General features: G+C 37.5%; 1 protein-coding gene across 4 annotated transcripts in view; it reads right to left on the reverse strand.

Moving 5' to 3' along the window:
* Positions 1-259: 259 nt before the first annotated feature.
* ZCCHC4 (zinc finger CCHC-type containing 4) overlaps positions 260-12,240 on the reverse strand; it is a 43,973-nt gene continuing 31,992 nt past the window's right edge. For 2 of the 4 annotated variants that reach the window (XM_044225856.1, XM_044225854.1), the window contains 5 exons: positions 7,798-7,919; positions 7,492-7,567; positions 5,507-5,558; positions 4,850-4,994; positions 260-981 (listed from right to left, as the gene is read on the reverse strand). In XM_044225856.1, the coding sequence (XP_044081791.1) occupies positions 831-981; positions 4,850-4,994; positions 5,507-5,558; positions 7,492-7,567; positions 7,798-7,919 (546 nt within the window). In that variant the 3' untranslated portion in view covers positions 260-830. Of the gene's footprint in view, positions 982-4,849; positions 4,995-5,506; positions 5,559-5,625; positions 6,916-7,491; positions 7,568-7,797; positions 7,920-12,240 lie in introns of those variants that run through there. The other 2 variants (XM_044225855.1, XM_044225858.1) reach the window with 2 other exon arrangements.

Here is a 12,240-nt window from a genome sequence, read left to right on the forward strand (position 1 = left end):
ATAATTATATAATAATAAGAAATGGGCTGCAAGTGAATGACCTGGCCAATGACTTACAGTCAAGAAGCGTTCGTCAGAATAGGAATGAGAGGTTTTAATCCCCGAACTCTCCTGCCTTCTATTACTTTTACAAAGAAATAACCTTACTGCTTAAGTTAAAAGACACTGAGATGACAGAGCAAGTCATAATTCTAGATGTCTCATTTATCCTACAACATTTAAATGGTTCTATTACATCAAAGGACACTATAAAAAGTACTTGAGAGACAAATATTTAATAATAAAATCATAATTATAATCTTTATATCTTTAGTTTTGTCAAAATTCTTCCCATCATCTTTGCCTAAAAATAATTGTTCATTGTACTTTACTTCGCAAGTGGGGTTTAAGTCATCATACAATGTTTTGATATTTAACTTAAAAGATTTCTGGACCTAATTTAATATACCCGCATTCAATGTAAACAAGAGCTCAAGTTTTCACTTTCATTTTTCTTCTGACACTTTCTGCAAAAGAACACTGCATGCCCATTTTTTCAAAAGAGGCCAAAATCAAATGATTCAGAGAGAATTAAAAGAGAGAGAGAGAAAAAAAAAAAAAAAAGGCATACAGAGAGATCTGGTCAACTAGCTCAGGATGGAACACCTCCCCCAGGTCTCCAGAGGGGCTGCAGAGGGGTCCATAAACCAGCAAATACCACCTGCCCGTTATCTGCCTTAGAAAGGTGCATACCTTTGAAAGCGAAAGAATTTAAGTCCAGTGTGGCACTTTCAGAAAATGGCATCAAAGGTTGGACTATAAATCTTTCTTATTCTCAAGTCACTGGACATTTAAGAGCAAAGATATTGATGGGCTCTTTCTCTCCTGCTCTTCTTTCTTGTAACAGATGTATGATTCATGGATTGTCCTTTAGTGGCCCCCATTTTCATCTTATTACTTTTTCTTTGCTTCTGCTTTCTGACAGCTCTGAAAAACAAGGTGCTAAATTATTTTGTAGAATAAGCATAGTGAATTATGTAATTATGTTGGAATTTAATTAACCAGCTGACCAAATAAGAAAACAGAAGGAAACGGATTTACTGTATCATAAGCATAAATCCTCAGGATCCTAACCATAATAACAAGGAGACAGTCAGAGGCCTGACTAAGCAAAACGCTTGAGTAAAGAAATTTCTTTGAAAGACGGTTACTACAGATTTATTTGCGACAAACCCAGCACAGAGTCAAGAGTCAAGGCAGGAAAAGCCCCTGCTGTGCTGAACTGCACGGTAGCCTCTAGCCAGCATGGGGCAACCAGGAAACCTAGGACGTGGTGAGAGCAAGTTACAAGTGTCTAAATGTAAAATGCACACTGGATATTGAAGAAAGAATGCAAAATATCTTGTCAATAGTTTTTATGTTGATTGTATGTTCAAATAACATTTGGGATACATATTATTTAAATTTTAAAAATCATAAAGCCAATAAGTTAGGAAGGTTTATTTAATTATTTATTTGGGGGGCTACAGTTTTGGTTTTGGTACATCCGTCCTGCTCAGCTCAGCACTTCAATCTCCAAATCCTTGAATGACATTTTTCAGGAAAAGGACCAACACATCTGCCAGTTAGCAGAGGCAGAGAAATGAAATAACACAATGGAAAAATGGACAATGCTTACAGACGCCCATCTTCTAAGTCCTACAGCTAATTCTCCTTTCCTCAGTGGGTCTAAAAGTCTTAACAAGTGTCATACAGGATGCCCACACTTTGTGGTCTTTGTCTTCCAGAAAGACTAGCTTCACATCGAACAAGTTGGAACTCCCGCTCTGAGGACACTAAACCACACCAGAACAAAACAGATCCTTAGGGGGTGCCTGGGTGGCTCAGTGCGTTAAAGCCTCTGCCTTCAGCTCGGGTCATGATCCCAGGGTCCTGGGATCGAGCCCCGCATCGGGCTCTCTGCTCGGCAGGGAGCCTGCTTTCCTCTCTCTCTGCCTGCCTCTCTGCTACTTGTAATCTCTGTCTGTCAAATAAATAAATAAAATCTTAAAAAAAAAAAAAAAAACAGATCCTTAGTTTCTGGTGCTCTCTGCACTGAGTTACAGACTACCTATAGCTGAGAAAGATTACTGGTCTGTTCATTCACTTTCTCCAAGCTAGCAGAATCACGCCATTCATCATAGAGTGAACCGAGGAAAGGCTGGGGCTGCCGGCTCCTGCAAACCTGGAAATCCCCTCAGGTACCTAGCCATATCAATCATTAGATTCCCTTCTCCTAAACCAGAAGTCCTGGGGAAAAGCTTACTCTTGATCTTCCCAGGACCCAAATCTGCAATTCACAAACAGAATAGAATCACTCCATGGAGCAAACTCTGGCCGCACTTTTGGTTCACACAACATACATATTAAGTGCTGGAAATACAAAAATGAGTGGGTATCATCTTTGACTCTGAGTCAAATGAGTGGATCTGGGAGACTGAGACAAACTAGAAGTCACCTTTCATTATCCTTCCCCCAACTCTTTTTTTGGGGAAGAAACTGAGGCTATGAAATCCTCCATTGAGGAAGTAGCAGAACCAGCTTGATTCTAGAACCTGTGTTCTTAATTACCTTGTACTATATACTCTGCTATAAATTATTCAGATATATAATGTGCTAAGCATATCGTAATCACTAAACAAATATTACCTATTATTAGTAGTACCACATGACTATTCTTCAGAATTTTGTTTGACAACTCTCCATTTTTCCATATTTAGATTTTGGATCATAGACTGGAATAACCTATTGGTTCATAAATAAAACAAATACCACAGCCATCTTTATACTTTTCTGTGTATGTTACATAAATTTCTTTTCCCTCCAGCCATTATTTTAAGAAGCCTAATGTCCTGATAAGTGATTTAGCAAATTTAATGAAGTATAATTTCTTGACGGCATAGTCAGTGAAGCTGTGTGTGCCTGTATACAAAATTTACAGACATTTTCTTTGGCTTTTCCACTTATAAGAAGAACTAAACATGAACCAGACCTCACTAGAGGACACAGTAAGCAAAAGCAGAAAAAATAATATTCATTTTAATATGAATAAACAAACTTTCCAGAGATAAAGTCTTTCAACGCAGTATAAATTGAACTGCTTGAGTATAAATCAATTCATTATTTTGTTTTGCCTTAAAATTGAATTGACCTAGTGTTTGTCCTCTAAATTAAAGGTATTTATGTAATGATAAAAACGATTAACCACAAGAGGGAGCCAGCACCATTCCAGTTCAGAAGCAAAGGCAAATTAAAGAAAAACAAGTTGATATAAGACAGCTATGAGATATCTTTTATGCCATATATGTTTAAAAGATGATTAGAATTATTTTTTACTATTGTAAAGAAAAAAAACCATTTTGCCTTGTCAATTTCATTGGGAAATTTTTTTGAAAGCAATACCTGAAGATAACTGTTCATAGGAGTTTAGTAGTCTTTTCTGAGAGAACAAAGTAATACTATTTAAGACTTTTCAGGTACACCTACATCCTAAAGGATTTGCTACTTGAATTGAACTTGATAAAATCTAATACTGAAAGATACTAAATGGTTTCCTTCAATGGAAACAGTACAATACCACCAAGCCAACTAGCCCAGGCTACAGAGGACCAACATAGAGCCTACAATACATTACCAAAATGCAAATTCAGTTCCTCTGTATCGTAAAATCACAGACTCAAAGTCTGAGCATGTCACTAACTTGATTTGCAACTAGATTTACCCCGTACATGGTACAACAAACCCAGACCAATAGTTTATTAGGGGGTCTCTATTCTTAAAGGTTTCTAAGAAAAAATCTTTTAGAAGATTCTTCAATACATTTCTTAATTTAGAAACTTCCATTTCTACTCTGGATTACTTAGTAGAAATAACTGTTTAGAGTAAATTTGGTGAAAAGTAATGGAAAAATAAAACAGTAGGCAGAATTCAAATGGCTGGGCCTTAATGGGAAAAACTAATTGCCACTGACCAAAAAAAATGAACAACTGGAAAAGAATTCGAATACAACCATAAATAGTTACAATAACATCAGATATTTCAAATGTGAAGAATTTTTTTAAATCACAAGTCATAAGATGGCTCAGAAATTTTATGCTGATCCCAATTCTCACATAATGTTAATCTGTCTATCTAGTTTTCGTAACAACAAAACAAAAAGACTCAATAACTATCACCCCTTTTAGTTTTTTTTTTAAGTGTAATCATTCAACTGCGCCCAGTTGAAATAGCAATGGTTTTTTAAAATATGCTGTTGTCACTGGTATAACTTCGCTCTGAGTGATAACCAACATCAAATACTGGTGGAGAAAGTGAAAATAAGCGTAGGAAAAAAAAATGGTAAAAATTAAAATTTTACATACTAAGATAGTTAATGTTTTCTTGAAGTCTGATATAATTCAAAGAGATAAATTCATTTTCCGATGTGTTCACTGTGGGATTACATACTATATTCCACCTGAAATGCCTTCTTCAGACTCACCTGCTGTCATACGTCTGTATCTGATCTGTCCTGACTTAAATATCATGTCTATCAATAAAGACTGGACTCTCTCCCCACAAATTATAATTTCATATGAATCACAGAAGATAAAAAGTTAACCAGTTTCTACCTTATACTTTGGTGATTTTCATGTCTTACCTGTAAAATGTTAAACTCTTTCACTTATCTTTGTGCCCTCCCTCCTCCCATCTATGCAAACAATAAGTAACAGTAAAAACAGGAAATAATTCAGCACTTCTGAATCCTCTATTGCATACTTTTGTGGAGGACTGCTTTACACAAATCACACAAAGAAAATTTTTTTCTAGGCAATAAAAGAATTCAACTTACTTGGTCACTTTCTTAGATGTAGCGATCTTAGGACAAGTACTACGTTTGTGGTCTAATTCACCACAAATAAAGCAGCCATCTTTAGGGCCCCCGCAAGAATGATCTGGAAGAGCACAGTGACTACAAATGCTACAGTGGATCCAGGCTATAAAATAAAAATTGAGTTTTAGAAGAAGTTCATTTAATATTTCATTTGATCAACCATTATGACGGGGAAGCATGAACAGTGTTTACTTCGAACATCGTGACCGATCTGTGTAACTGGTTATAATATGGTTAAAGACGCCAAGGTTAAGAGATCAGAATCCCACATAAAGCAACTAACTTCTTTCTGATACATGGCAGGCAGTGCAGCCCTTCTTCAATGAGTCATGAGCAGCAGGCCACTGACACAATGGGGGCTGGCTGAGTGACACAAAGCCTAATTAAAATGAGCCAAACCAAATGCCACACTGAAGCAGGTTACAAAGTCATGTCTCCCCAGGAAGGAGAGAGTGTATTTTGGCAACTGCAAAAATTAAAAAGCAAGTAAATCAATGTAGGTCTCTATATTAATTTTTTTCTCTTATAAATACAATTAAATAAAAATCCCATTTAGGTGAAGAAAAACTCTAAAATGTTTTCATAGGATCTCAGACACTAAGTCTAAATACTTACAAGGTTTTACACACTTTTTGCAGAGAAAGCAATGGTTCCATTTCCTGCCATCCTACAAAAAATAATTTTTAAATTATGTTTAATGTATCATTAAAAAATCAAGTTCCACAATTAAAAATTAAAATGTCTTATTAAAATCTGTGTAAATTATTCATTCCTTATTTCTCACTTTCCTGGGCTTCACAATTAAATACTTTGATTTTAATCTATGCATTTCTCCACTCAACTCAAACACCTCCTTGATGGGCCCCAATTTCCTTAACTGGAAAACTAGGGGATTTATCTACATGAACTTGAAAGTCCACTCCAGTTCAAGCAACCCAAACTGCACAAAGAAGGATTCAATGAAAATTTCAAGAGAATTAATGATTCATAACTTTTACGTGCCTATGCAGCATAATCCTTAATGAAATTCGAATTTGAGAACTTTAGATCATCTAAAAAGATAGAGATTACAGGGTACTGTTTGGGTAATGTTAAATCTGTGAACTAAAACTACCTAGAAAAGTATGTAAGACTCTTACATGTCCAATTTAATGAGAGTTACACACTGATGAATCCCAATAGGTCAAGAGAATACTGCTGACCCCCTAGACACTCCCCCAAGTACCCTTCCCAATCCACCATTCCTCTGCCCCACCAAGTAACACGTACTCTGATTTCTGTGATCGTCACTTCCTCGCCTTTGTTTATTTTTACCACTTATGTGTGTATCTCTAAATAATAAAATTTTGTTTTCCTCATTTTGAGCTTTATGAAAATAACCTGAGCATAATTTTTTTAAAATAAGGGACATAGAAAATATCTCCGCTGACTGAAAATACATGTAATTAGATGTGCTACCACAGTTAAAAACAAGTATAACCAATAACAAAATGATAAAGTTATGCAAAATGTACTTTATGATGGTTATAAAAAATACAGCCTTTCGTTCGGCGAATCATTTTTACTATTAGCCAATCTAAACTTCACCTGTTCTTTCTGACTGGATTTAAGGCCACCTAAAGGGCTACCCTACCTCCTTAAGACAATGAGTAGGAGGTATATCCCTGTAGTCCCTCCTGACCTGTAAAAATTGGAGAGTACTTCTCTACTAGGGCTTTGTGTGGTAACTGAGTTAATCCATGGACAGCCCTCAGGGAAGGCCCTGGTACATAAAAAGTACACAGTGTATGTTCTTACTGTTTCATCAAAATAGGGATGGTATCTTGTGGTTCAGTCCCTTATGTGAAACATCTTAATTTTACCCTCAACAAAGTTCAGCACTCACCTCTTGCCTTGAGACACTCCTAATTTTAGTAATCATACAGTACCTCACATAAAGTGAATTTAGGGGCATCTGGGTGGCTCAGTCGGTTAAGTATCTGCCTTTGGCCCAAGTCATGATCCTGGTGTCCTGGGATTGAACCCTGCGTGGCGGAGTAGGGAGTGGGGGGGCTGGGGAGGGCTGCTTCTCAGTCTACCTCTGCCCTCCCGTCCCCCCCCTTATGCTCTCTCTTGCCCCAATAAATAAAATCTTAAAAAAAAAAAAAGTGAACTCAATTAACTGCTAATAACGGTGAAGGCATTTATTTTTTTTAAATGCACTTGTTTTTTAAAGCCTGTTATACTTTAAAATTAGAAACATTGTATTAAAGTATAATAAATGATATACAATAATAAATAATACAGTAATACAAATTGTAATGTTATTAAAATAGCATTGGGGTCCCTAGGTGGCTCAGTCGTTTAAGCATCTACGTTCAGCTTGGGTCACGATCCCTAGGTCCTAGGACTGAGCCCTGCTTCACTTTGGGCTCCCTGCTCAGCAGGGAGGATCCTTCTGCTTCTCCCTTTTCTCCGCCCCCCAGCTCTTATGCTCATTCTCTCTCTCTTTCAAATAAATAAAATTAAAAAAAAAATAACATTAAGCAAATGTAATGAAATGAGTAAGTTAAAATAAAACAAATATATATGAATAAGAATGCATTCTAGAGAAACTATACCTTGGAGGTGCAGGAATTACAGTGCTCACAGTGTTGATTCTCTAGGGAAACATACCGTTGACACAAAGGGCAAAATCTAAGGAAGAAAGACTTAAATCAGCTGCATATTTTCAAGAAGATTCACAGAGTAGGTAAATGGCACTTGTTACAAAAATTAAGTGTAATCCAAATTCAATTCAAAATTATAGACCAAATTTAAAGGTAGCGGAAGAACTTATGAGTCACTATTAAAATCATTTTGATGTTGGACATATGGAATTTGATTCTCAGTAACTCATGTATTACAAGGCCTCACTAAGATCTTACCTGTACCCTTCCTCGCTAGGAAGGATTATTTTGTTGGGTGGAATATTGGTGAAAATACGCACAGGAGACTGTTTTCGACCTGTCTTCCCATGTTTATAAAGTGCATGATTATCATAATCTACCTAGAAAGTTTAAAAAAAATTGAAAAAGAAGATTTACTCAAAGGAATCAACATCTACAAAGATTCTTTAACCAATAAAGAACAAGCTGGTGCCAAGAGAGGAGTTAAACCAAAGTATTTAAGACAAAATTCTTAAAAGCAAAAGTTTACTTCTTAATCGACAGACTCTGAGGGGCCTTGGTGGCGGTGAAATTCCATTAGGGAAAAGGTAAACTTTGTTATGATAAATTCATACAGCCTGATCTTAAGAGAACAACTATAATCTTTTATCCAAAAACAACAGACTTGACAAGAAGGTCTATTAAGGAATTACAAATTCAGCTTTTGGTGCTAAAGAATTCCAACCTTGAAGATGTGTGATGACTTGGCTGGAGCTTTTCATTTTTGTGTGTGAAATCGGCTGCTTCTCAGTTTGCAGGTCACCAAGTCCCAGTACAGTCTTACTTCGACCCCCCGCCGTTCACCATTTGACCTCTTATGCCCTGGCCAAACACAAGGCTGGGGACCAGAGAGCAGCTCTGCCACTCACCTGTTGGTGCTTCGAGGCAAATTTACGTAATTCTCACCTAGAAAAGGAGGTTACTGAGCCCTGCCTCAGAGATGCTGGGAAGGTTACATGAGACAATGTGCATAAAATGCCGAGTTCGGGGCCTGGCATATATACGGTAGAGACAGAAAGATGCAGATGAAGAGAGAGATTCACAACAATGGTTGTGACTATTTCAAACATTTACCTCTCCTCAAGAACCCTACCTCAGCTTTCAGCCTTGGCAGAGCATCTGAAGCTGGAGCTAACAGGCTCAATGTTTATTAGCTTCTTGCTCTCATCACCTCCAGCCTCTCTGCTATCCATACACGTTCTCACTTTGGATTCAAGCCTGCTCAGAATCCACCTAGTCACTAGGTCCATCTTTCTTTAGATCAGTAATTCTCCGAGTGCGGAGTCTGGATCAGCCACATCAGCGTCGCCCCTGAGATCTTGTTAGAAAGCACATTCTTGCCCCACCGAAGGACCTCCTAAAACAGAAGCTCCTGGGGGTCAGGCCCCACAATCTGTATTCTTATTTTTTCTTTTTAAGATTTTATTTATTTATTTGAGAGAGAGAGAGATCACAAGTAGGCAGAGAGTGAGGGGGAAGCAGGCTCCCTGCTGAGCAGAGAGCCCAATGCAGGGCTCGATCCCAGGACCCTGGGATCATGACCTGAGCCGAAGGCAGAGGCTTTAACCCACGGAGACACCCAGGCACCCCCCCCCCAATCTGTATACTTAACAAGCCCTCCTGGCACACTAAAGTTTGAGCACCATTGTTCTAGATTATCCACAAGAATACTGTGAGATTTTTATGAAGTCGGTAAAGGTACAGCCCCACTTTCAAATATGTTAAAATGAACTGTTGAGATTCTAAACAAGAATACACTTAAGAGTTGTTCAAAAGAAATGGCTTGCAAGCTAGCTCTATTTAATATGCAAAGCACAAAAATGTAAGGACTTACTGACAATGGAAAGAGAGGGCTTTAATGAGAAATTCCTAAGCTCTCCGTATGGCCTTGCCCACAGCCACCACATTAGCAGGTGAGCGAGTTCAGGAAGAGAGATCAACAAGTTATAGCAGTGGGGTGGGGGGAAGTGCCATAGGAGACCCAGCTAGACAGGAGACAGTGTGGGGAAACAAAACAGAACAACAAATCCTGGGAGTTCCGGTTAACTGTCAGCATCATGAGTCCATAGTCTAACTGTGTGAAAGCTGGCGTGGGCTCATAGCCGCCCTGTACGGAAGTACGATATCATAACAAGCAAAGGACTAGGTTAGGTCACGTGAAGCGCTACATTCAGTCACTGCATGTGAAGGGAGATGCTGATAAAATCAGTTCGTTTCTACCAAAAGTAATGGGAACGAAGAGGATTTGTCATTTAATGTGTTGGGGTGTTTATTAAGAAAAGCGCAAACTAGGAGGATCTGATAGCTATTTTATAACTGAAGGGGTGTCAGTGGAATTGAAATGAGACTCAGCCTTTATTGCTTTGGAGAACAGAAGTAGGACCAATGGTTAGAAGTTAATAGGGAGCATATTTTATCTCAATATGAGAAAATTTTCTAACGATTAGAGCTATTAAATAAATTGAGTTGCCTTGTAAGGCTGCAGGACTTTGCTCACTGAAAGCATTCAAGTGAGGCCGGGTGACGGCTTGTCATGAATTTAGTGGAGAGGATTATTACGGTGGGAAGTTAGCCTATGTTACACCCCTAATGGTTCTTTCCAACTTTAAATTTCTATGAATATATGTCACCTATTAGAGGCTAAGATACAAAGCAGATTTTACTTCAAAATCACCTTAAAATATTACCACAAGTAGTTTTTTTTAAATGATTTCAATTCATAATATCCCCTAAGCACTCCTCTATGTATTAAATAAATAAATGACACTTTATTAAATTCAACAAAGATATTTTGAACACTTGTGAGTGTCCTAAGGAAAAAAAGAATTCTTCCCAAGAGAACCTTTCAAAGATCTTCAAATGCTGGAAAGGAGGGCCTTAGAAAGATTCCTAGTAAATGGAATATTCCATGCAATACAATACATAGCAGATGTAAAAGAAGGAAAGAAAGAACAATCTCTTTATGGTTTCCCAAGGAGTCAGAGAACGTATGTGTCAGGAAGGTGGTTGATTGCTTGATTTTGCATAACCTAATTGAGATTATTATTATTTTTAAATGCGGGTTTGTTGTGCTAATTAACTATAAACATATGGTATGTAAAACGCATGCTGCTAGGGTAAATTAATGTACCTCTAACATACATCCATATTTCATAGCTTCATCCACACAAATAAACGTCCTATGGAAGCGCTGTAAAGCAAACACAATTTTGCAAATTGCATATCACTAGTGGTAGAGCTGATACACCATTTTCCCATCATTATCTCTGACATTTCACTCACAATGATGATGAGAGGCATTTTCAAATAGAAAATTTCTCCCATGGAACTGATTAATGTGATGAAGTACTGTATAGAAATGAGGGAAAGCACAGAATCTCTGCAATTCTTAACTTTTAATTTTATCTATACGCAAATTTCTTCTGTGACATGAGACTGAAACCAGTTATACAGAAACCAAGACGTTCAAGTCAACAGACATTCATTTTGCACCTACTATGGTCTAGGCATCCAGCAGGGAAACAAAGATGAATGAAATAAGACAGAGTACTTGTATTTTCCTAACTTCTTCGGGACTGTGACCTACTTAATTTCACTGTATCAAAAGATCGCCATCAGCCAACTTCCACCAGAGCAAAAAGGTCTTTTAGTCATATTCCCCATATCCCACATACCTCTTATTTAGGAATGCCTAGGTGGCTCAGTCATTAAGTGTCTGCCTTCAGCTCAGGTCATGATCCGAGGGTACTGGGATCGAGCCCTGCATCGGGCTCCCTGCTCAGCAGGTAGCCTGCTTCTCCCTCTCCCACTACCCCTGCTTGTGTTCCCTCTCTCACTGTGTCTCTGTCAAATAAATATAATCTTTAAAAAATAAATAAAATCTTTAAAAAAAAAAAATAATAAATAAAATAATAGCTATCTATATATAGTATATATTTATTCCCCTTGTCACTCCAAATCCATTAAAAGTTTATATTTATTACACATTAGGTTTTAAGAATTTCAGTTGTCATAATTTGCAATCACTTGTCAGAAATTCCTGTCAAAATACCTTAACTTCTGAACACGAAACTAACCTTGAAAAACAGTTTTCTGCATAGGATGATTTTTTAAGGGATAGCTTTAAAACAAAACAAAACAAAGCTCTACTTTTAACAATCCAGACAAATGTCCCGGATTAAGGAGAAACAAGAGATGGATCGTAGCATGTTCCTGGTAGAAGGGAAGTGAGGTGATCTAGTTCAGATATGCTAAACACAGGATCTGAATGTCACCTCGCCCCAACCGGGCCCCTGCGGCAGACATCACTAATCAATCACACACTACTCCCTGCCACTGAGCCTGGTATTCTCAACGAATTCTCCAGAAAGTCACTACGAATTCATCAGGCTTAGCACTAAAAGTGAAACTTATCTGCCATCTCTTTCCTCATTCAATCATTTTATTTTATAGGTAAGGAAACAGAGGCCAGGAAGATAAACTGACTTTTCCCTCTTCAAATTAAAGAGCCTCTAAAAGGCAGTGTGCTAGGACTCACACTTCTGACTCTGGGTCAAAATTTCTTTTCATTATTACATTCTTCCTTTCTAATCTACCCTTAATAAAACTCTTGCTTTTCTAGGTCTTTGGTGACTATTTTCTTTATTAAAGATTTTGTTTTTT

Source organism: Neovison vison, chromosome 11 (assembly GCF_020171115.1).
Source record: "Neovison vison isolate M4711 chromosome 11, ASM_NN_V1, whole genome shotgun sequence".
Taxonomy (NCBI): Eukaryota; Metazoa; Chordata; class Mammalia; order Carnivora; family Mustelidae; genus Neogale; species Neogale vison.